General features: G+C 38.4%; 1 protein-coding gene across 1 annotated transcript; it reads left to right on the forward strand.

The window, feature by feature from the left end:
* Positions 1-639: 639 nt before the first annotated feature.
* On the forward strand, positions 640-22,881 carry LOC105935021 (prolylcarboxypeptidase (angiotensinase C)). The gene is made up of 9 exons (XM_012875244.3): positions 640-1,141; positions 12,868-13,008; positions 13,097-13,198; positions 13,300-13,481; positions 13,685-13,842; positions 14,594-14,766; positions 18,770-18,937; positions 19,027-19,214; positions 21,848-22,881. Exons 1-9 carry the CDS (start codon positions 968-970, stop codon positions 22,092-22,094), a joined length of 1,533 nt encoding a protein of 510 aa, XP_012730698.2. The 5' UTR covers positions 640-967; the 3' UTR covers positions 22,095-22,881.
* The last annotated feature ends 3,666 nt before the right edge of the window (positions 22,882-26,547 follow it).

Consider the following 26,547-nt stretch of genomic DNA (forward strand, 5'->3'; position numbering starts at 1 on the left):
TTAGCTGTAGATTTACAAAAAATAATTTAAGTAGGTTACCCTTAGTTCAGCTAATTTGTTTTGTTAACTAGTATTTAAAGAGTGGATGTGAAACTAACGTTTTTTCCCCCCAGTTGTCACTTAAAAATAATATTGTTATGCCGACATTAAATTAGCATTTTAAAAATTAGGTGATTCTTATGAAGGAGTTGGATGTTCTTGTCGAATTAGGGGAACTAAAAAGTATCTAATCACTGGCAGTTTCATATCAAGGATTTCTTGGGCGTTTGTAAAATCACAGCTATAGTAATAACTATTTAGTTCAGGCTTTTTGTCATATAAGAAGATATAATTTAGTTTTTGTTGTGAAAGTCATCCTTTTTCAGATGATACCAATGAAAACTATTACAAAACTTAAAAGTATAGAATTGACATCATGATATAGAGTTGAGTCAACATGTTGGAAATGATTAGGTTTGTTTATCCATTTTATACAAAGGATCATCACAACAGGCAACAAGCTAAATATTGTCTGGAAGAAAATATTGTATTGTACAATATTGGAAATATTGTGTCTGAAAGAAAAAAAAAATGCCCCTCCCAATATGGCGGCGACGTTCACGTACGTCACCGACGCTCATGTGGCGTCCATTCTTCTCCGTCATATGATATTGGAGCCATCTGTTGTATGTTTACCTCCCCGGTTGCTTGCCTAACAGAGTTAATTAAAGCTGTTGGACACTTTGCGAGCCTTTGGCACCTGACGCCGCTCTTCAGACGCGGACCTCCGCCGCCGCCGGTCTCATGCTCAACCCCAGTCTGCAGGCTAAATGGCAACACCTCTCTGGACCTGCTGACAGAGGGAATCTCACTTCCTCTCTTCTACGGCACGCGCAGACTTCTTGCAAGCACAGCAGAGATCATGCGGCAGTCGTGATCGTATGCAGACGACCAGCACACGGCGGGCCGGGGTTTACGCTGGAGCTGGATGATGGCTGGGGTCAGGCGTTTGGACACCGTTGCGGTTACCTGCGTCGTAACGTTGTGTTTCGCTTGTCTGCACGTGACCTCCTTAAAGTCCCAACTTTTCACCAGACTTGGAGGGTCGCGTCGCACCACGGACCCCCCCATCAGCTATAAAACACTGTACTTCGATCAGAAGGTGAGTGAATTATTATTTTTTTTAAATGTTCCATTTGTTCAATTATTTTGCTGGTTTCTTCCGTTTTTAATTCTTTCTCTTTCACTTCTCCATAAAGCGCGTGATTTACATATTCGTCAGAGAACATTTTCTTTCACCTAATAAATCGTGTACGTAACTTACCCCAAGAACAGACCGAGTTTAACACCAAGTGTGATTTTGCTTTTAAAATATACATTAATGACAAACTGTCTAATGTATTGTCTAATATGTTATTAAATTGCATATTGATGTTGACAATTAATAAAAGTGGCCTGTGAACGGACCCTTGAAATAACCCCTTATAAGTTTTGTCCACTTAGATGTATGGTCGTCAAAAGAACCAAACTATACTCCCCCAGACTACCCTAAAAATGGTATCACCCGATCTGCCACGATACAATGGAAGTGTAATTTCTTATTCACACTGGGTTCATATGTAGTCTTGAAAAGTCTGGAAAAATACAGATTATGATTTTGCTCAAATTGTTTTGGTTTTTAAGTTACTAACAAAACCCACCCTTAAATATTTCCTTATAAAAAAGATAATTTCACAGCTTTGTTGGCCTCTAAATTATCTTAGATCAGTGTTTTAACTCTTCCATGACAAAGCTGTCATTGCTGAGAGGCTACTGGACCTGTTATTCTTAAATTGGATCCAGTTTGGTTGCAAAAAAGCACATTTACTATAATGTTGTTTTTTTATTTTCTTAAAAACAAATTAAAGGTATAACATAAATAATCTGCATTTAACGTCTAAATTTTAAAAGTCTAAGCATTTTGTATTTCAAATGGGAGCTCAAGTTTGTTCAGGTGCCAAAATGGTGTGGAAATAAATTTTAAGCCAACTTCAGCGTTTTTATTTATCATTTCCAGAACACAGAGACAACAAAATCCAGTTTTGTCAAATGTTTTGTGCTCAGATGTCCTCGCTTTGTAAAGAAATCCATCAAAGAAATATAACAAAAAAATTTAGGTGTGTAATTTTAAAATGGAACATGTGTAAGAGTCCTGATTTTATCAGATCAGTTTATTCATCCTTTTATTTACTACTGTAGTACTTTGCTTTCATTGTTTGCAGTTTACAAAAAGAAGAAAAAAAAAACGACACCGCTTGCTCTTTCTAAAATTCCCACTTCACCTAAACGTTGATGTGATGTGTCTGCAGACAATAGGTGTTTCCATCTGGCTTCCTGTAGTGAAGGGAAAGCCATGACAATTGGCTGTGTTCCTGCCAGCATAACCGGAACCCTCCTACCTGGCTGTCGGCCTAAAGAGGTCTCCGGGGCCCAGTGAATATGAAACGATTCACTCCTCAGGGGGGTTTGAAAGATCTTCATTCAGCCTGCACGTTTTCTATTTATCGTTACTTCATGGAGATTCAGATTACACGTCGGATGGCGTGCGGTGGTACACGGCACATCTGGCTTTAGTCAAAACAAGAAGCATCTGGGTGCAGCGTAAACGTAAAGATACGGGAAAAGAACCCTTCTTTTACAGGTCAATAAAGACACCTGCACTGAAAAAGATTAAAAGGAAAAACACAAATTACACTAATTTTGTCTAATTTTGCATAGTTTTTAATTTGGAATTTATGTCCTTTTGTTTCTGTTGTTTTGTGGTTTATTATTAGGCATCAATCACTATGCAAATCTAAAGGTATGATACTTTTATGTAAAAATATTAGAGTTTTCTGGTTTCATAGTTTGGACTCAAAAAACTAAAAGAAAAATGGTTAATATGGCTTTTTTTTTAAAGAAAAGCACTAAAATATCATTCTAAAATAATATGGGTGATTTATTTTCATGTTATTAGAAATATAATAATGTTATCTAAAACATTTATTTTAAGTATTCAAGATTTTGATACATAGGCTTGAGACTTTTGAATTGTTTATTCTATATTTCAAGCAGGTTTTGAGAATATTATCCATTTCGGTCAGGCATGTCCAGAGGGCGACCAGGGGGCCATTTGCGGCCCCTGTACTGATTTTTTTTAAGAACGGTTTCACCCACCAGCACAGGTGGCTGGCACGGATGGAAACTTATTTATTATTTATTAGGGCAAACATATTACAGATAAGATAAAATCTTACATTTGAAAATGTTCGGTACAACAAAAGCATTTGTCTCTTAATAACCACACTTTTTACATTGTCTTTTATTTCATAGTAAATAAGACAACATCTATCCGATGTCTTTTACTCAGTTCTTGAGTGAGTGATCCGGGCTGAATTCTGTGGACGTGCTGCACGCTCTCATTGACCTGACTACTTTGCGTCTCCGTCCTAATTGATGCATTAGCGAGAGAACACAGGCTTCGATATTTATAACATTCTTACCTCGGAAGACATCACACCTCTACACAATTGACCTGTGCTGTCGCAGCAGCAGATGCTTTTCCTCTTCTCCCATGTACAAGCACAACTCTGGTGTTATTTCAACTTGTCACCAGAGGGGGCAGACGTCTGCAAAAAACCTAGAACTTACTCTATGCTCCTTTTTAAAATTGGCTAAATACTAGCCTGGCCAGGCAGACTCTGCTTCGCTTTCGCTTTGCTAACCCTAACCCAGTTAACTGAGTCTGGAACTGTTCCCATAGAGCCCTCTGTCCTGATACTGACCAATCACAGGCATGGGTGGGCTTTATATGTTGAGTGACATGCATCGCACGAGAATCCCATAGCCAAAACAAACAAGATGGCCGTCGCTACGGCGTGTTCATTTGTTAGTAGGGTTTCTTCTGTGTTAAAGAAAATAATGATTCACATTAGATTCCGCTCAACCGCGGCTCGCCATGTTAAATTATAATGTGAAATGTTGACAGCAAAAGTCTGATTTTGCCTTTTTTACATTACATCCACCGTTTCTCTAATTGGTTTACGTTGCGCATGTTAACCCCGCCCGAGAAAAAGCCCTCTATGGGAGCAGTTCCAGACCAACTTTAGCCGTATCGAAGAGGCAAAACTTAGTCTGGTAGGCCAGGCTATCTAAATACAGCAAGTATGTTTAAATAAATACTGACACAGATTCTGATTATTTTTTTTTTTTATTATTACAAAAACAAAAAGAGTTTTTTTTTTTTTTTCTAAATTCAAGCGAGCCCACAGTCATTTTCAAACTGGGCCACCATCCACCATCAAATGAGCGAAACCCTTTTTATACTTCTGGATCTGCGTTGTTTACATGTCCATTTTCTACAGAACATCTGGCTAATTTGTTTAATTAAAATTATCACATTTTATTAGAGCGGGTAAAAAAATATATTTTTGGGAGGGGGGGGGTTATATACTTTTTTAATACATTTTTTGGCCCTTGAGTACTTTTGACATGTCAGTTTTGGCTCGTGTGGTGAAAAGTTTGGACACCCGTGATTTAGGTGACTATTTGATTAGAATCAGCTGATTGTAGATGGTTATTTAGTTGGGCTATCTGCTGTGGTAGCCAACCTTCTGTCAGTTGCTTAAAAGGCCTACCATCCACAGCTTGCCAACTTTGGTATTAAAATGGCATACCATAACATATATAGGTGGTTCTCCTTTAGTTTCCCTACATTTATTTGGCGAAATCTCGTTACAGCATTTCTATTTCACATCTCATTAGAAGAACTTTAAACTTTAGGAACACCATTGCAGGAAAGAGTAGCACATTTGAAACATAACATTTTAAAACCTCCGGAAGCCTTTTTCCACTGACAAATCCATGCTTAGTTCTATTTTATCCATTTTTTTTAACATATCATTTGAAGGTCCTGTTTGTCGTGTTCTGTCCAGCTTTTTAGTGGAAATATTCACAAATTAGAAGCAGATCGAGGCGCCAGTTTTCCTGCTCATTAATTCTTATATGAACGTTTAGCCAGTTCTTTCAATAACCTCCTAGGAAGAAAAGAGTTCAATGCATATTACCGTAATGGGACAACCAGCAGTATAATAATGCAGTTATCTGTGGAGGAATAATTAGTTGAAATATTTTTCATGATTTAAAGGGATTTTAGGGATCTCCAGTTTTATCAAGCTGACCTTCCAATGCCAACATCAAGTATTCTGATTTTTCTCAACATGCTGTAAATAACAACAGTCCTTTTTTTGCATTATGATTAAGTTTTAAATGTACCTGTGTCAATTTAGGTTTTAAATTATTCAGATTATGGGAGGGACACACAGATCTGTGCAGATAAAACGTGTGGACATCCCTGTTCTAAACACATTAAAAACACAACAAAATGATAAGCATCAGGTTTTTGTTTCACGTGAGACTGTTTCAAAGACGCTTGAGTCCCTCTTTTGCCTGCAGGAAACGGAGACCTCTGTTTGTAAACTGATAAAACCTTGAAAATAATGGACACGCTGGCTTGATACTGTAGTAAAAGACACTAATAATAAGTCTCCGCTCTTAACAATGTTTGGATGTGTGGACAATGCTCCACACCTGTTCCTGCCCACAGCATCCTGTCTAATCAGCCGAGCTGACAAGAAGATAAAGACCATTTCCTCCCTTCTGACGCCCCCATTGTCTCGTCGCATGTGAGCTCCCTTTTGCCAATCAGGGAGAAATTGTATGCTTCTCCGTGAAACGTACAACAAGTAAAACCCTTGTTAACCCCTTTTCAGTACCTACGTCAGATCTTCTGTTTTCTGAAAGCCGTTGCTTCTCACTCAGCATTTTCTACATGTTGCATGTCATACTGCTTTGAAGGGAGCGCCAAGCCGCTCCGCAGTTGTCATCAGGAAATCCTCTAGACTGCAATTTGCCACCAGACAATGAATGGAAGTGTCCTTTAGCATCCTTCAAATGTACTGCTAAGGTTTGCTGTACCTTGTGGTCTGGCTGTTTAATTTGGGACCCCGTGTGGTAGGAAGCGAATGCGGCTTCCTGACTTTTCCCGTAGTGAACAAACAGACCAGCAGTGCCTTGCAAAAGTATTATGTTTGATGCATCATTTTTTTTCTTCATATTTTGTAATGTCTGCGTATTTTATTGGGATTATATGTGATGGAGCAGGGGTTGCCAAACTTCTTTTGGAAACTTTTTTTCTTTTGGAAATCACGAGAATATTGTCATAAAATTGCGAGAATAAAGTATTAATTTTATGAAAACTCTTCCCCCTGTGTTAAAATGAAGAACATTGAGCGTCTTGTAAAGTTACAGGTATCAGTTTCAGAATTAAGGAAATGCTAAATCTTATTAACAAATCAGCATCAATTTATTATTATTAGTGTCAGGACTTTGATGAAACAATTATGCAAATGGATGTGTAACTTTATTCTCATAATATTACAAATTTATTCTCATGCAGGACTTTATTCTCATAATTTTATTTATTCTTGTACACCTGATATTATGATTGTATTATTGTTTTCCAAAATATAAAAATGTGTATTACAGTCATTGTAGATTACAGAAAATAAATTATTGGCCACAGAGAAGTAAATTTCCATACACAAAAAAAGGAAGGAAAATACGAATACGTGATTACGTAATTTTTTTTCTGATGTTGAAAAGTTGTAAATTTTCTGAAAAAATATTTTTTTCATGGTTAAAGGCATACATTTGCTATATTAAAACAAGTATATCTCTGACACTGTAAAGTCAGAAATTATGGATCATCATTTGGATCGTCTAGTGACCCCGACATAGTGTCTCATGGGGGTTCCCTGACCCCCACATTGTGGGAACCTCTGGATGGACTTTACTCCAGTGTACCTAGACCCTTTATAAGCCAGGTAGTAAATAGAGTCCACCAGTAAATAATTTGATCTCCATAAAAATACAGTTGTACTGTGAAGGGCTCATAGGTTTATTAGACAACGTAAGTGAGCAAACGGCATCATGAAGAACAAGAAACACAGCAGACAGGACGAGTTTTATGGAGCAATGACCTTCAGAAGTCCTGGTTGCAGTTTATTATTCATGCAGGGGACACAGCAAACATGTTAAAGAGGGGGCTCTGCCCAGATTAAATCAACATTTTACGTTTTGGCCTTTTTAAAGAAACAAAACAAAAAAACTGTGTGGTGGAAAACTAGTTTTGCAAATCCTCCTGGACACAAGTTTGAGAGTGATGTGCCTTTTCTCCTTCCAGCAGGACAACAACCCTAAACATGCAATCAGAATTAAAGTTGAATGGTTTAGATCAAATTCCTTTATGGAATGGCCCAGTAAGTTTTTTTTTTTATTTTTTATTTTTTTTATTTTTCAATTGCAAATGTTCACATCCAATGTCTTATATGTGTAATCGGTTTGAAACCAATAAATCAAGACCAAAATGGAGGCTCAGTCAAAGTCCAGATCTAAATAAAATTGAAAAGGCAGGAGTTAAATATTGGTATTCCTGAAAGGTCTCCATCCAATCGGACTGAACTTGAGCTATTTGACAGAGGAGAATAATATTAGTGTGTAGATGTGCAAAGCTGGCGGAGACAAACCCGAACAGACTTACAGATTAAATTGTAGTAAAAATATTTAAAACTTCATAAAATGTTCCTTTAACTTTACAATTAATGCTACTTAAGGTTGGTCTGTCACAAACAAATACCGATACAAGACAAAGTAACGTAATAAAAAATGCTATATATTAATACTTATATGTGCTATATATTAATACTTATAGGTGCTGTTATTGTGCAGCGTCCCCACTGGATTTTAATCATATCACAGTGAAATATGTAATGCTCACTGTGGCCACATGGTGGCAGTAGTTATTAAGTTGTGGATGTGTTATGAAACTAGATTAACAAGGGGTGTGCTGTGCATACTGAGTGAATGAGTTAGGTAGGGTTTTGCTGAAGCACTAAACTCAATAAAAGAAGTGCATTTTTTTCTCTGTTCTTTTCTAGATCCGCGTTTTATTTAGAAGATTATTCTCTGTGCAATATAAGGAGAATTTGTTTCGCCCTAATTTCATGCTTCAGTTCACTGAGCTGGATAACAGCTCTTTAAAAGCCTTGGAATACAGTAGAAGAATATCTGTAAATGTGAGAAATTCATGATGGAGTAACTGAAGTTCTTTGTTCACACATGTTGCAGCGTGTTTGGCCAGCATCAGCAGCGGCTGGCTCGGCTTCCAAACACCAGAACATTTCCTTTAAGCTGTCTCATGGTCCCCTCACCTTTTAAAAAACACTGCCAAGTGAAGGAATTGAGGCTTGAATGAACACACTGAGGCCCTCAGAATCTTTTTCCTGTCACTGGCTCATAAAAAGCTTAGCTCCTTTGTTTCTACCAAGGAGGGTACAGAGTGACGATAGGGGGGGAAAACCCCCCAAAACAGAAACATTTTGTATTGAGTGCTGGGAGCTGTTTCAGGGGCTGGACCTCAGAGAAACCTCATGCGGTCGTCTTCTCCATCAAGCTGCCTTTGTTCGGGAAAGAACATGGGGGAAATATGGTTGAAAGGAGAAGATGGCCGAGAATCCCTGAGGTTCTGTGAAAGGATATTCCAGAGCTCAAGGTGGAACTAATGTGGCATCTTTTTTTAAATGGTTCCAGCATTTCTCTATACAAATTGGTGCTAATTACCCTAAAGTCCAAAGTCGGGGCTCTGACCTAGGAGCAGCTTACATTTGAGAAGTGTGGCCAATTCCTAGAAAGCTCTCCTTCTCTGATCTTCTACTTCATACTTTACATTTGTCTGTCTGTTTCTATCAGACAGGGTGCTTGCGCAAGTCTTGAAAGTCTTAATAAGTATGGAATTTTGAAACACTGTTTTCCAGACCTTGAAAAGTCTTGAATTTTGTGTCAAAGTCTTAATAAAGTATGGGGAAAAAATGTATGGTAGAATTTTACAGTATGCTCAAAGGCATTGTGAAATGAGAAATAGGAAGGTAGGCTATAAAACTATAATTTTACTAACTGGTCACGTACTGTATTAGCCTAATGGAATCAAACACTTGTTTGATGTGAAATTCATGTACTTGTGATTTTCATGTTTTGAAACGTTTTCATCAGTAAAAGCATAATTTACTGTGAATAATGCATTTGTTCATTGAATACTAGCCTATAAAAATTAACATTTCTAATAAACAGTTTGTTCAATCTCAACCAATGAAGTAGGCAGTAGGCGCACAAGTATACAAGTACATAAAGTTAAGGTCTTGGGGAAAAAAAATATCAGTTTTAAAAAAAGTCTGGAATTTTAATTTGGAAAAAGAGCAAGCATCCTGATCAGAGAAGGAGTAAAGGAGGTAAACTGAGCCTAAACTTGTAATGCCATGTTGTTAGACAGTGAAGCTCACACTGCTTTCAAGTAATAACATAACATGTAACAGTATGGCTATGCCTTGAAACTATTTTACATTTTGTCCCAATACCTCAAACTTTAATGTGTTTTTATCATGAATTAGTTGATGGACCAACACATCTTAAAAAAAAAAAAAATCTGAAAAATGTGTCATGCTTTTTACTCTCATACACCTAAATTTTAGTGCAACCAAATACCTGCAGTTGTCAGCTAAGAGTCCACCTGTGTGTAATTTAATCTTACTATAAATACATCTGTGAAGAGCTCAGAGGCTTGTAACCAAAACTGGACTTTTTTGGCCTACATGAGAAACGGTGCGTTGGGAGGAAAACTGACACGCTGATGGATTACTCTAAACCCAACCTCCGCACAGGGATGCATGGTGGCGGCAGCACCGCACAGTTAGGGTAATTTTCTTCAGCCGGGGGAGGTAAATTAGAGTTGATGAGAAGATGGCTGGAGGTAAATACAAGGCCATCCTGGAAGAAGCAACCGGTGAGCAAAATGTTCGGCAGTGGCCTGGATGATCATCTTCCTACATGCCAACAACCTGAAACATGCAGACAAAGTGACGCTGAAATGGTTTCAGTTAAAGCATAATCACGTGTTAGAATGGCCTAGTCAAAGTCCAGACTGAAATAGAATTCAGAGCATGTGGAAATGTAACATATTTTACAATGAAGAATTGGCAATGATGACAGTTTCCGCCAATGCGAAGCCGGTTTAGACATGGCCAAAAAGAGTGAAAGCTGTAATCGCAGAGAAAAACTGGATCTACAAAGTACTGACTTGGAGAGGGTGAACACAGAAGCACTGCACGCTTTTGCGGAAAAAAGTCTAACCTTTTCCTCCCACCTCACAATGATGCACTGCCTTGTGCTGGTCTGTCACAGGCATTTCAAAGAAAACGCCGTGATGTTTATGGCTGTAATTTAACAGGGTATGAAAAAGTTCCAATGAATATAAATAGTTTCAGGAAGACACTGTAGACTCACTGTTAATAGGCTCAAAACGGATTGCCTCAATAACGTTCACCAGACGCTTATTAGATTGCGCAAACGTTAACAGATCACTGTGCATCTGGAGTTGGTCGTCATATCTTGGTATGCCGCTGTTCTCACTATTCTTCGCAGGGTCCGCTTGTCTGCCAAGGCAATAGTGGGGGCAGCTGTACAGGTAATTGGAGTATCCCAGCATCTGTTTCAGAGAACAGGACACTGAGCAGTGTACCGATGATCAGAATGAGACAGTGGCTCATAGTAAACACAGAGCCTGGTGCTGCAGTTGCATTTAAATTGGATGTTAAACTGCCCTCCATGATGCCATCTACATTCTCAGCACAGTCGCAGCGTTAAGATTCATGATTTGTAATCAGTCCATGCTTCTGAATACAGAAAGTGGTTTTTCTGCCAGAAAACCGAGACAATTACTATGATGATCTGACTCACTTATCCTCTCCTCTTATTATCATCCGCCCTGTTTGCTTTTACTTTTTTGATCTTTTTCTTTTATTTCACAAAGGTGCATTCCTTTCTCTGATTATGGGATGGCTATGCTAAATGTGTAACAGTATTGTGTCAAATATGCAGCAGACCAAAAACTGCCATGTTTATTGAAAATATTATATGTGGGGTGGATCGATGAAAATAAGTAATGATGGCGCAGTAATGAAAAAACGACTTTGCCCCAGAAGCAGGACGCTAAAGTATTTAGTAGCTGGAGCACTGATGTAGAGCAGGATACTTTAATATTATTACGGGACCATGATTTGGTGTGATGGCAATATGGCCGAATTAAGACCCCGAAAGTGCTCAATTATTCAGAACTTTTTAGAGATGCTAATTCAACCCTTAATCTTGGCAAATATTAGGAAACCTGTTCAAGCAGAGAAATACAGACACGTGAAAATTTGTACAACCCTGATAAATGTTCAGTTGTTTATTAAGAACCTTATTTTGTATTTGCAAAAAATATATATTTATTACACTTAAACAAAAAAAATTAACTTAGATTGATTTTTTGTTTTTATTAAATATATCGCTAGACATGCATTGTCAAGTTGAGAAGGTTAGGACAAACTAACTTAACCCGTCATGGCCAGACATTCGCTGTTGAACTAACATAACTTCTGTGAGACGCGCCTTTTGCCATCTATGCCATCTTTTATGTTGTTTTTAACTGTATGTGTATATATATATATATATATATATATATATATATATATATATATATATATATATATATATATATATATATATATGCGGTGAAGGTCTATAGACTGAAAGTCAAACCCAGAACAGCTGCATTGAGGACCAAGGTCTCCATACATGAGTATCTTGCTCTACCCATGTGCCACCGCTGTGACCTCACTTGGCTTTGCTTAAGCCAGTGCTTGGCTGGGTTTACTATGTTCTTGGTCATTGTCAGGTTGCAGTTTCATTAAAAAAAATCAAGCTATTTACTTAATTTTCCTTTGAGATTAATAACGTATATTTGAATTAGATTGACTCACTCCTAGTAGCATTTGCTGTGGATTCCATGGGGGTGAGCTGAGCAGGTCCGGCTGCTTTAAAACGTGACTCTTCCTGCTTTACGCTTCACAGTTGGTGTGAGGTTCTTTTCTTGGAATGCTGTATTTAGTTTATGCCAAACATGTCTGCTGTTCAAAGAACCTGATGTACACACTGTGATGGCATTTTATGGATTTTGGAGACTTCTTTTATCATCTTGCCGTTCACTTTTATGATGAACTTGCTTGAAAAGCCAGACCTGAGCCTGTTGGCCGTTGCTATGAATGTCCTCCACTTGTAGACTGTTGTTCATACGGGTGATTGGCTGATTTCAATTTATTTTGGAACCTCTTTAAATCATTAGACTCATAAAATGCTCCCATTTTCTGTCAGAAGATTTGCCATTTTGGATTAAAATATATTTTTTTGCAAATCCAGTTTTACAAAACGTTTCAAAAGACATTTTCTGATTTTATTTTTATTTTTTCTTTTGTTTTTTACTTTGTTTGGTTATATTAAATTTTGTTAAAAAATATGTTAAAACTCCATATATCCAAATACATTAGAAAAACAGAGGTTTTAAAAGTTTTTTTTTTCAATGTGAAGTGTTCTCCAGTTTTTCCTCCTGTATCAGGAAATGACCTTTTGTAGTCTTCAGTCTCCAGGTAGAATTTTAATGTAAAAGTGATGGTTATCAAAGAAAATCAAAAAAGTGTTCATTCCTCTCCTCCCCCTCCTCTTCCTGTAGTTCTGGGAATAAAATGTATGATTGAATTTGACTTTGGAAAGTGCCTTGAGATGACATGTATCATAATTGGCGCTATATAAATAAAATTTCATTTAATTGAAATTGCTTCTTAGGAAGCTAAATAGAAAGTTTTTTGGATATTACCTCAATGCACTGAGGAGGACAATTCACATGTATCTGAGTTGTCATTGTGCTGTTCTCACTACTCACAGATTGATCACTTTGGATTCCTCCAAGATGGCACCTTTAAGCAGAGATACCTTGTGGCCGACAAACAGTGGCACCAGCCGGATGGACCCATTTTGTTCTACACCGGAAATGAAGGAGACATCACCTGGTTCTGCAACAACACTGTATATATACAGATGTTCACATGCATATTTATATTGTTTAGCCTATAGTGAAACCTTTTACTGTTTTTTTCTTTTTTTTCCCCCTCAGGGCTTCATGTGGGAAGTTGCAGGACAGTTGGGTGCCATGTTGGTTTTTGCAGAACATCGCTACTATGGAGAGTCCTTGCCATTTGGACAAGACTCTTACAGTGTGAGTTAAGGTCCAAAGTCACCAGTCCACATGGAATAACAGTTGGATATACGACCATTGCACGAGTCTTAACTTGAAAACATTTCACACTCTGAATGCAGGACAGCAAGCACCTGAACTACCTGACATCAGAGCAGGCCCTTGCAGATTTTGCTGTGCTAATTCAAAACCTCAAGAGTTCTGTACCAGGTGCGCAGAACAGCCCTGTGATCGCCATCGGAGGCTCCTATGGAGGGATGCTCTCCGCCTGGTTCAGAATGAAATATCCAAACATTGTCGTTGGGTAAGGTTTTCATGCACAAATTGCTTTGTGTGCCATGATGTTTAAACTGCTGAGGGAAAAAAAAACTGTGACTTGAACCTTATGGACTCGTCTGGTACAGCGGTCCTGTTTACAAATCTTCCTCCATGGTTGACTGATGGTAACGGATGTAAGGTTTTTGAGAGGAAAAAATAGATTTACTTCTGTTTGTTCTCGGCTTTCAGGGCTTTGGCAGCCTCTGCGCCAATATGGCAGTTCCCTAACATGGTGCCATGTGGAGATTTCTATAAAATAGTAACACAGGACTTTGCCAAGAGTGGCAAAAACTGTGACGCAAACATCAGAAGATCGTGGAAGGCTATAAATAATGTGTCCTCTACTGGTAAGTTACACTGTAATAAAGAGCTGGTTTATCTGCAGGTCAGATTGTTTCAGACTACACTAAAGGAAGAAGTACTTTTTCATTCTAATTCAAAATTATTTTGATATTACACTTTTTTTAAGAAGGTGCTTCTCATAGGGAAGGATATTACAAGGTATAGCTAATAATTTTAATTGATATTTGAATGTTTACAAAAGCTTCTAGATTATTTAGTTATTTAGTTAGAAAGAAAATGGTGGTTTGTGAAGGAAAAAGGGACAAAAGATTTCAGAGAACCATTTCATCTGCGAAATACATAAGCTGCTTTAAAAATGTATCGTCTATTGTTTTATTATATAGGGAAACAGTTAATGACCTTTCATTATGTGCTTTTACTAGAATCCCGTTAGAAACAATTACTTTAAGTCTCTGAAGGTTTTTTTTATGGGAAAATTTCAAAAAGCATCCTTGCATAAGAAATAAGTCAAGATTTCTGCTAAAGCCGAGAAATTATTGTTTTCTGTGTTTCCACAAGAGCTTTTGTGGCATCAAACACAGAAATATGAGATTCAGCTGAGAGATGAGTGTCTACTTTTCTTCCAAACAGCCTAATTTGAATAGATAATTGATGTTTAATTTACAATGAGATCAGCTGCAAATTTCTGACATCTGAGTTGTTGACTTGTAGACATTTTGCTTCACATTATTGGTGAAGCACATTATTGGTGAAGCATAATTTCTAAACGCGGTACTTGTTTTTTCTTTCCTTAAGCATCTGGTCTTCAGTGGCTGTCTGAAGAGTTCAGTTTGTGCGCCCCTCTAAAAAACAAGTTTGAAGCTGTGAGCTTTAAAAGCTGGCTTCAGGAGACCTGGGTGAATCTGGCCATGGTGGACTATCCGTATGAAGCCAATTTCCTCCAGCCACTGCCTCGCTGGCCAATCCAGGTACAGACAACACTTGTTTAATTTATTTTATTTTCCTCCTTGAATTTACTGTTCCTACTTATTAGGTGGCTAATTATATGTGATGAGCTTTTATTTACATGTTTTCAGCCAAATGTGTCTTCTTAAAACTTGTATTTGCAATATCTAAGTTTTGCTTTAAGACTTAGAGTGTTTGTTTGATGAGCAGTAACGTTGTTTTACAATTAAAACTATGGCTTACATGCGTATTCCCCACATGGAGTGAGTGTTTTTGAAGAATCAGATTTTCAGTCTTTGAGTCTTTGGGGTGTGTCCTTGCCTGCTTTTCACCTCTGCAGTTTTTGCTCATTCTTCTTTAAGAAATAGCCCCAGCTTAGTCGGACAGTTGGACAGTTAGCATCTGTGAGCATCATTTTCTACTCTTTCCATACACTTTCAGTTGAAATGTAGGTCTAAAGTTCTAATGGTCAATTCAACACATGGATTTACTTTGATCTGAGCCATCACGATGCGGTGCTGGCTGCACGTCTCAGGTCGTTGTCCTGCCTCAGTCTCAAGTCTTTTGCAGAATCTAGCAGGTTTTCTTGAATGATTGTCCCGTATTTAAGTCCATGTATCTTCTCCTGAACTCTGACCAGCTTCCCTATCTTTGCTGAAGTAGAAACATTCCCACAGCATAATGCTGCTGCCACCATGTTCAATGATGGGGATGGTATCCTGAGGCTCCAGTGTAAGCTTCCTGCCACCCATAGCATTTGCCTGTTGGCCAGAAAGTGTGATTTTTGTGACCAAAGCCCCTTAATGCACATTTTACCCAACGTGCCTTGTGGGAAAGTCATACTTTATAAAGCTGTTTGTAAAATGTTCTCGTACAAACCTCCTGAGGATTTCGCCAAACATTTGGATTTGTAATGAGATTAAATTACACACAGTTGGACTTGATTTACTAATTAGGTGGCTGGCTGGCATATTGTCGCATTAGATTTTATTTAGGGGTATGCATGTAGAGGGTGCTGAAATCTACATGCTTTACTTTGTGTTGGTCTCTCAGACAAAATCCCAATTAATGTGAGGATGTAATGTGATAAAATGCGGGGAAAAAAAAGGGGGAATGAATACTTTTGCAGCCTGTTTGATTGCAGTGTATTTCACCAGTTCTCTTGGCATTCCACATGTTTTTACTAAGCACTGTTTGTCTTTTCACTGCTTTAGTTTGGCCTCCCAGGGGTCCCCGCCGGAATCTCATTCTTGCCCTAGTCGGATACTTTTCTGTTATTTATTATTGAGCCATTGAATGGATCCGTGAGCGTCATGTTTCATCATGTGAAATGAGCACTAAATGGTCACTTTGAGTTGTTTTTTTTTTTTTTGGCTCCCTTCTCTTAATGTATGCAACCCCTATGGGTGGTTTAAGCGGTTTAGGCAGTGGGTGCAAAGAGGAGCTTTTTTAATGACAAAGCTAATGTGATTATCTGAGCGAGTGTGAGAACGGGGTATTGAAGGCTTAGAGGAGGGAAATCTGTTGGCAGAGATGAATGTATAAAACTAATCCTATCTGAAAAGTAAGGAGAAGATGCTTTGGAGCTATTGCTGTGTTTTTTTCCCCCCTCTCTCTCTCTCCACAGTATAAATCTTTAGTTGGACATGTCTGTGGCCCTCCTCAGCCATCGACCACCAACTCCTCCCCTGCCCATAAACAAAAGCCTTAGTAACAAACTCCACTCTGATGCCGATCCCCTCCAACCTCTAAAAATAAAGAGAGCCCAGTTTTTTCCGCCTCACAAAAGATGCGGAACAACAGCGCCGGCCAATTCTGCCGCTGCAACCATAACAACACGCAGCGAAATCAAACAGGAGCCGAAATGCAAATATTTATCATTCACGCTAATAACGCAGAGAAATCAGCGGGTCAAACAAAAACAGCAGGAACGAGACTTAAGCCTTTACATTTTTTGAATTATTTAACTTGTGTTATCTGAATACATGGAGTTTCTTTTTTTTTTTGCCCCCCTCTCATGCCAAGGTTAGAGTAATAAATTCAAGTTCATTCCAGGGAGTTTCATATGCAAATCAGGCGCCACCTTTATGCGTGGAAAAACACTTTGTGGCCCCCAAGAAAGCGTTCTTTAGTCTTGTGAAGAACTTAAATCTACGAGAGTTGGATGCCTGAAGTTTTCACTCGCACAGTGCTTGTAAAAGGTGACTAAAATTTGTTGTGAACAAACGCCATTTGTTTTTGTTCTGCTGCTCATTTCAACCCTTTGTCGTTTTTGTACCTTCGTAGTCTAGTCTTTTTTCATACCTGACTTTTTCGGGAGAGAAATAGGACCCTGTCTATGGGACAGTTTGTACCCTCCGCAGAGATACAGACATAGAGAACATCACACACCACAGTGGTACCGCTGCCCCATGAAAACAGTACAACATGTTGTGAGTTGGTATGTTCCCCTTGGGAACTGATGCAGTGTTGCTTGGACGCAGGTTTTGTCTGAATAAAAGGACCAAAAACTGTACATTCATCTAATTTTGAACAAGTTCTTTCACAATGATATATAGGCAAGGCAGATTTATTTGTATAGCACATTTCAGTACAAAGACGATGCAAAGGGCTTTACATGATTAAAATGTAGGAAAATAAAACAGAATAAAAGCAAGTAGGAATAAAATGTAGAAACAAAATAAAACATGGGAAAATACAAACTAAAAGCAAATATTAAAAACAGTTGGACTACAAACTTAAACTAATGATGTTTCAGTAAAACAGTTTAACTCGAAAAGTCGAAGGCAATCCTAAACAAATGTGTTTTTAATCTCGATTTAAAAGAACTCAGGCTTTCAGCACTTTTACAGTTCCATCACTACACCCAGATTTCGGGCCTGATCAGTGGTTTTCTAGCTGAAGCAGCTGAAGCTGTGTGCTAACTTTTGATCTCTCCTCTGTTTGTCTGAAAATTATTACTGCAGTTTTGTTTTTATTCAATTGAAGAAAATTTTGGCACGTCCATGCATTGATTTCTTCATTTACTCAGTACTTTAATGGGTTCCTAGTCACCTGGTGACATTGTGATGTAGAGCTGTGTGTCATCTGCATAGTTATGGTAGCTATATGTTCATCTGGTATAAAGCTACAATAGTATTTCAGGAAAAGAGCTACCTACCGTCAAACCTAATGATGGTAATGGGATGATCTAGGGGCGGCTTCAGGACCCAGATGACTTTTATCATTGATTTTTTTAACCATAAAGTTTGCTCTCTGCTAGAAAATCTTGAAGGAGGATGTCCAACCATCAGTTTGCAACCTTAAAGCTCAAGCATACTTAAGTTTTGCAGAAGGACAGTGATCCAAAGCACACAAAGGGAACCTACCTATGAGTGGCTATAAATAAATGAATTTAACAAAATTAAGGTTTTGGAGTGGCATAGTCAAAGTCTAACCTTAAATCCAATTAATATGTTGTGGGGTGACCTTAACAGGCAAGCCATACTTTAAAACCCTTGACTGTTCCTGAATAATATAAAAAAAAAAGTACTGGGTCAAAATCCTTCAGCAGCCTAAAGTCTAATGGCCAACTATAACAAATGCTTAGTGACAGTTGTTGGTGCCAAGGACGGCACAGTCATTTAGGTTTAGGAGGCAATTACTTTTTCACTTATGACCAGGTTGATTTCAATAGCTTTTTTTCCCACCTCAGTAAGTAAAATCCTTATTGAAAAAAATTCCAATGTTTTATTTAATTACTTATTTACTGACTAATTACTATTTAATTCAAAAAATAAATGGAAACGGAGTGTAATGCAAAGTTTTTACAAAAATGATATACTGTGAAAATATATGTTACACTTTATATGTTAACATTTTATGACTATCTCCCTCATTTATGAAAATATTTAACTAGAAAGAAAAATAATATGTCATGGTAGGAGGGGGGCAAACTTGCAACTCTTTGGTACCAAACGGGGGTACAGCTGATGGAGGGACAAATAGTTTTTTTTTTTAAATATGCTTTTTTTTTTTTTCTTTAAGGTGGTGTGCAAGTACCTCGGATTCGATGCCACCGTGTCTGACTACCAGCTGCTGCACGGTGTTGCCCAAGCTGCCAAAGTCTACTACAACTACACAGGAAGCTCTCCTTGCCTGAACACGTCTCAGACAGCAACCAGCAGCCTTGGTGCCCTAGGCTGGTTCTTCCAGGTGCCCCAAACAGCTTTGGGATTTACAAAGGTGTCAGTATGCAGGTTTACCTCTAAGAGTAAATACAATGTTCAATCCATCCACCCCAGGCCTGCACAGAGATGGTGATGCCCATGTGCACAGATGGAGTCCAGGACATGTTTGAACCAGAGGAGTGGAACTTCCAGGCCTACTCTGATGAGTGCAACGCCATGTTTGGCGTCAGGCCTCGAGCTGATTGGGCTGGAACTGTCTATGGCGGAAAGAAGATTGCTTCCCATAGCAATATTATCTTCAGGTATAAGATCATAAGAAAATACAGGCCATATTGCTCTAGGTTTTCTGGGTGATTTTTATTTATTTTTTTGGGCTCTGTGTTTTTCAATGTTAAGCTTGATTAGCTTTTATCACGGGTAAATGGGAACCTCTTACTGTGATAGCCACAGGAAGCAAAAATGTAAAATACAAATGCCTCTGCACCTCTATTCTGTTCATCCATTGTATAACTCTTCCCGCCAGTAGAAAGCAACTTAGTCTTCCCCTGTAACTTTTCACAGGCCTGGAGCAAACAAAGAAAGTTATATTTGACCATTCCTCTTTCCACAAATTCCTAAATAGTCCTAGGTCCTAACTCCTGTGTCGTCTCTACAGCTCACTGCACTGGTCCCCTGTAGTGTTTAGGTCCTATGAATGAACTGTTGCAAAGGAAGTTCAGTACAAATCAAGTCCCTCAACAAAGTTACCACAGGAATTGTATTAATACAAAAATGGGGTGCTTAAAGGGCTTGTTATTCCAACCAAGATATCTTCATGGAGACCCTGAGAATGTTAACATGCTCTCCCACTAAGCAAACTTCAGGATCCCAAATATATTCACACAAGAACCACAGCAATCAGGTCAGATTTCCTAGAAATGAGGAGTTGTGGCTATAGATTTGGCTGTTGTCTGTTTAAAAACAGAACAAAATGAAAGTGGTCTGGTCTTACAGTACATACTCCCAGGTCTTCTGGTTCTACAGGCCATGCAAGCCTGGGCGGACCATCAAAAAGGATTTATTCTACCCAACTAAAAAAAAAAGACGGCAGGACAGAGTACCGTGCCACTGAATGACATACGAGCAGAGAAACAATCATCTCTGAGATCTCACAAAACATTTCCGATCGTCCTCTTTCAGTCAGAGGGCTGGAGCGCCGACAGTGGACTCTGCTTACAGAATTTTCTTTTGCGTCTAGTAAACCATTTCTGTGTCGCTGTGTCCGTATTTTATGGCCCGTTATCCTGCTAAAAGACCCAACAATGAAAAATGTAGGTTTCCTTGCAGAGACCACCAGATTTCTTTTTTAAACACCCTGGTTTGTTAAAAACTTTATGACGTCATGCACAAACAGCCCGACAGCATCACAGATCCTCCAGTGTGAGATAAGATATTTTTCCTTTATGAGGTTAAAGCCCCATTAGTGCTCCAACCATCAGCAGTTTAATACAGATTGCATATCAACTTTTATTTGTCTGTGTTCTCTACCAATTTAAGTAAAATAATGACTAGATTACTTGTGTATTTCATTTAGCTCTTCACAACTCATTTCCACCACAATCTTGCAACATTTTCAGTTTATAACATTATTCTGCTGATGTTTTGTATACAGGAGTTTTTTTTTTTTTATTGAATTTTGTCGAGCTTTGATTAAAAACTAGATGTGTTTATGCTCCAACACACCTGATTCAAATGATTAGACTTAGACTTGGACTTAGACAACTTTATTTGTCATTTTGTATGCACAGAGTGCGTACAGAACGGAATTACGTTGCATACAGCTTGTAAATTGCAGTAAAATCAAATTACAGTATAAGGTGCAGCAGTGATTTAAAAGTAAACAGTTTAAATGTAGACAATGCAGGAGAAGTCACAGTGTACAGGTGTTTTTAAAAAAAAAAAAAAAATTGTATGTGCAGAATTGGGTGTGCAAGGGCATTTGTGCAAGAATCCAGCTTGTAATTTACAGTAGATTTAAAATACAGTATAAGGTGCAGCACTGAATTTAAAAGTAAAGCAATTGAAATGAAATTAAATCAGCTGATCAGCATTCAGTCATTCGGCTTTGCAGAGGCCTGGTAACGAGACATTGGCTTGACTCAGGTGCGTTGGAGAAGGGTTGCATCTACAAGTTGCTGGATAGTAGCTCTGGAGGCCTGGAGTTGGGCAACCCTGGTTTCTTCAAAGACACGACAGTCATGTATTTACATTCAGGCTGATTAAGTACAGTGTAAATAAATCAAATTAAAATTCCAGCTGATTGTGTCGAATAAAAATGTTAGTAAATAGAAGACTCCATTGTTTTTTACACCAGAATTAAGCCCAGGCCCGAGTGGCACTCTGGACTGAAAGCTGGACCGGACGTAGAAAAATAGCTGGTAAGATTACTTACTAAGAAAAGTTGTGAAACAAAGGTAGACATTGGAATAAGCCACACGGAGTCAAATGTAGTCAAAAAAATGTAACATTTTAAATGCAGACAAACACACTCGTGCTTCTGGATGGGTCTTAGACCGCTCCTCTTATCAGATATGATGGAGTTCATTTAAAATAGCTGGTTTCCTGGGACTTCCTGAACTTTTAAGAATCCCAGGAGCTTATTGTTAGCCCACTTTATCCATTCCTGAACAGTTTAGGAACGAAGTCTTTCAGATTCTTTTCAAACACGGAATTATAACCATATTTTAAAAGGCTTTGAAATTTGAAGCTGAACCATTTGGAGGTATCCCCTCCTTTATTCCATCAATCTACGAAGCACCAGTACTACAAAACCAGACGCTCAGCATGATGGTGCCACCACCCTGCTTGACAGTTGGATAAGTCTTTAACTTTGCACTTGGTTGTGTATTTTACAAATTATTCAGCGTTTGTGTGTTTTTGATGCTCTGTTTTTTAGTAATGGAGGACTTGATCCGTGGTCTGCTGGTGGAGTGACCTCCAACACAACACAGTCTCTGGTTTCCATCATGATTCCTGACGGGGCTCACCACTTGGACCTCCGCTACAGCAACGCCCTCGATCCACCCTCGGTCCGAGCTGCGCGGGCGTTAGAGCTGAAGTACTTTCAGAAGTGGATCAGGCAAGCTCAAAGGTCAACAGGAACTGGTTACACCGTATCCAAAAAGAGGAGGATTTTTCTTTAAGATGTTCTTGGCGTGCAAGATTAAGCCTTAACATGGATGACAATGGAATTTCATATGGTGCTTTCAATTTAAACAATGCCAAAGTTGTTCTGAATCATTTTCCATCTCTTGGTGATGTCATGTTGTATGAACGTCTTTTATCTTGTTAGAAACACCCCAATTTTAATGCCAAAATATTTGACAATAACTTCTGACAAGAAAGCTGCAATAAATGCATTTTCTATTCAGCTATTCAAACAATCATCATTGAAATTATGTAAATTTCAGTTTACTGATTTATTTTTTACATTTTTATTAAAATTTTTTTTTAATATTGCTTAATTTTTTTTTAAGTAAAAGCAAATATGATTTGTCTGCCTACACGGTGATGTTGTTTCTACTATTTTTGGAAATCAGGGCTGCGTTTGCAATCACTTATTTTCGAATTTCAAAATGACAAATTATTACTATTCTTATCTTTCATTCAAGTAATCTTTCATTCAAGCCTTTCATTCAAGTAATTAGTCATATTTTTTATTTTTTTTTTACTTTCAATGTCTCAGAAGAAAGTTCTGGCACCAAAAACAAATGAAATTGTCCGCATTGAAGTTTTTTATTTTGCTATAATAAGGTTAATACACAATCTGTTGTTTAAAAAAAAGGAAATTTATCTTTTTTTATTTTAGATCAGCAATAATTTTGCTTTGTCTTTGCACATACCTGCTGCAAAATGATACTAAATTCAAAACTATTGACATCGAGCCTTCCAAAAGTACTCTACCCCTTTAACTTGTTCATATTTATTTCATGTTTCTGGCACCAAAAACAAATGAAATTGTCCGCATTTAAGTTTTTTATTTTGCTATAATAAGGTTAATACACAATCTGTTGTTTAAAAAAAAGGAAATTTATCTTTTTTTATTTTAGATCAGCAATAATTTTGCTTTGTCTTTGCACATACCTGCTGCAAAATGATACTAAATTCAAAACTATTGACATCGAGCCTTCCAAAAGTACTCTACCCCTTTAACTTGTTCATATTTATTTCAACACAAACCTCAATGGATTTTCTTAAGATTTCACATGATTTCGTCCCTGTACCCCCTGAAGAAAAGCATCCCCACAGCATGATGCTGTCTCCACCATGTTTTACTATAGAGATGTTGTTTTCATAGCTATGTGCAGTGCTAGTTTTCCACCACATATAGTGTATTTCTGTTTTGTTTGTTAATTTGTTGGCCAAAGAGCTACGTTTTGCTCCCATCTGACCAGAGCACCTTCCTCCACATGTTTGTTGTGTTCCATAAATGACTCTTTGCAGGCTGTAATGGGCACTCCCCATGGTTTTCTTTCTTCTTGCCAAACTTCCATTAAGGCCAGATTTCTAAAGCGCAGGATTAGTATTTGTTCTGTCAACAGAATTTCTCACCTGAACTATTCATCACGGCTGCTCCTCCATTTAAAGGGGCCTGATTTTAACTTCTCCAAAAGTTTAATCTGACAGGTAAATTACTTCTTTGTGATGTTGTTTGTTTACTAATGTTCTTTAGCAAACCTCTAAGTTCTTCACAGAACAAATTTATATACAAATTTCAACACAGATGGACTATTATTTACTAATAAGGTAACTTCTGAAAGCAGTTTGTTGCACTGGATTTCATTTAGGGAGTGTTAGTTTAAAGGGGATGAATTCAAATGCGAGTCAAACTTCTCCGATTAGAATTTAAGAAAATTAAAACGTTCATTCTTTATTTCTAAATACTTTTGCGAGAACAAAATATCCTTTTTAGTCTTTCATCTATCATTTTAGTGTTTGTTACAGCCGTAACATTGTTCTACTGAGGAGATGCTTTGTAATGTTTATGAAAAAAAAAAAAAAAAAAGAAGTCATAAAGTTCCATTTCCACCAAGCGAGAACAAATGCACGTCCTTGAGATTTAATAAAAACCCAATCGGAGGAGGCCAATAAAGCAAGTGGTGGGAGGTTATTGCGGTTACGGCTGCTGACCTTACCCCCGTGGACCAACCTGTGGGATTCCCCTCGGCACACATTCATTCACCGGCTGCCATTAAAAGTCTAAATTGTGGGACCAGGACAGCCTGTAGACTCTAGTTTTTTGCCCCCCTGCCAGTTATATTATTAATACATTTCCAGCAGAGCTGCAGATGCTGAGAGGGGTTGTTGGAAGGTTAAAAGTGATGCGGTGAGATGATGCAGGCATCTACTGACTGGTTAAAGTCCGCTTTTTTTTTTTCTTTTTTCTGTTTTTCCAAGAATAAAATCCTCATTATATTACACTTCACACTTTTTACCCTTTGAAGCGAGAGTTCCTGACCCAAACATGACCTTGTGAAGGAGATGAGGGGGAACATGTGCTGCTCTGGTATGTGGGTTTATTTTCCACCGGGACTCACAAAGCCCGACTTTAAGCATTTTGTCACAGCCTCGAATGAGTTTCAGACTCCTCGGTGGAGTCAGACACTTCTAAACATGGGGGAGGACGGGGTCTCTGGCACTAAATGCCCTTCTAAAAACGTTTCTCAGGACTTTGAGAGGTCATCAATTTGGCGGCTCTTCTTTTTCTGCTCCCTGACAATCGTCATCAATCAGCGATGTTATTAGTATTCCCCCTAGCTCAGGCTCTTGAGTATGTCCCTGCTAAGAAGGAGACCACACACTATTAGGATGAGATTAAGCTTGTTCACGTCACATTGTCCCTTCTCACTCTTTCGGGGTTTGGTTCTGCTGAATAAGTTAAAAAATCTTGACCAGGGTGGGGAACACCTTGGAAAATAGTCCAAAGTTTGCTAAATGTTGTTTCCTGTAAAGGCCCCATCAAGCATTGGGTTATTGGTAGTCAACACCACATAAACAACTTAAAAGGATTTACGGGAACGTTTTCAGGGTCCAGGGAACTCCTAAACTGTGCTCTCGGTTTCTGTTTTTTTGACTCGGTCTGCACCTACCCATCCCCTCCCATCCCCTCAGCCGTGGGGGGAACAATGGAAACTTGTTTCCGGGATCTCTGCGTCAGGCGCTGTGGTCTGAATGACCTACCAGCACAAAAGCCAAGACCCCCTAACAAGAAAAAAAAAAGGCGGGGGGGTTGTCACTTTGCCAAAACTGTGCCACTAGTAAGTAAATTTCACAATTTCCTCTACGACTGTAGGAGATGCTGTGTATAATGACCTAAAGGAGCTTCAGACCTAAAGTTTTTAAACTTCAAACATTTTGCCAGGAATATCTTTAAACAAATACGTCTTTCAAAAGTATGCGCACCCTTTCAACTTTTTCACACGCCGTCACATTTCATCCATAAGATTCCCAGTGTTTCATTGGGGTTTTACCTGATATTCCAAAACAAATTACTGTATAATTGTGAGGCAGAAGGAAAATAACTTTTCACATTTTTAATGAATAAAAATTAAACCATGTGGCAAGCAATTTGTGATCAGCCCTTTCCCGCCTAAATAAAATCAGTTGCCACTAGCTACAATAGACAGCTTTTTCTTTGAGAGAAATACCTTGTCCACACTGCAAAAACGGATCTAAAAACAAGTGAAATGTTCTCAAAGTTAGTCTATTTGTCCTTGATTTGAGCCAGTAAATAAGATTATCTGCCAATGGAATGAGTATCTTTAACCCTAAAATAAGATAATTAGACATCCTGCACTTGAAATAAGATTATGGAGATGAATTGTTCCTATTTTAAGTGGAAAAATCTTATTCCATTGGCAAATAGTCTTATTTACCTGCTCAAATCAAGGACATATACACTCATTTCACGAATATTTTACTTATTTTTAGTTCTGTTTTTGCAGGGCATCTTTGTATTAGTGAACATCAGTTTCCTCGTCAGTTTCTCAGTTGGATTTCTAAGGCTGGACTTTGACAGGGCCATGCTAACGCATGATCGCACTTTGGTCTAAACCATCTAACATTGTACCTGTGGCTGTACCGTAAGTTCAGGGTGATTCGGGGCCTGTGTTTTAGCGTGTAGAGTTGTTTTCTTGCAATCAGAAGGTTGTGGGTTTTATTCTTTCATCTTTCACATGTCGACGTGGCTCCTGAGCAAGGCACAACAGCCTAAGATGCCTACCGAACTGTATCGCTGTAGGAATGTGGCTGCAGTTGTGAGTGCGATTGGGTCAATTGGCTGTAATGCAAAGCTCTTTGGTTGGTCCGTATGAATGGAAATTGTTATATAAATTCAGTCCATTTACCATTGATATTACTGCCTCAATTCTTCTGCGGCCTCTAACAGGGACATTAATTTAGCTCCATCTGTCTTCCCATCAACTCTGACCTGCTTTTGTGTGCCTTCAGAAGCAAGCGTGCCCACAGCATGATACTGCCACCGCCATGCTTTAGGTAGGGATGGTGCTTTTAAGGTGATGTACGGTGTTAGTTTTCCACCACATATAGCGTATTTCATGAGGTGTCATTTGAGCAGAGCACCCTCTTCCACTTTTA

This window comes from Fundulus heteroclitus, chromosome 18, assembly GCF_011125445.2.
Source record: "Fundulus heteroclitus isolate FHET01 chromosome 18, MU-UCD_Fhet_4.1, whole genome shotgun sequence".
Classification (NCBI taxonomy): Eukaryota; Metazoa; Chordata; class Actinopteri; order Cyprinodontiformes; family Fundulidae; genus Fundulus; species Fundulus heteroclitus.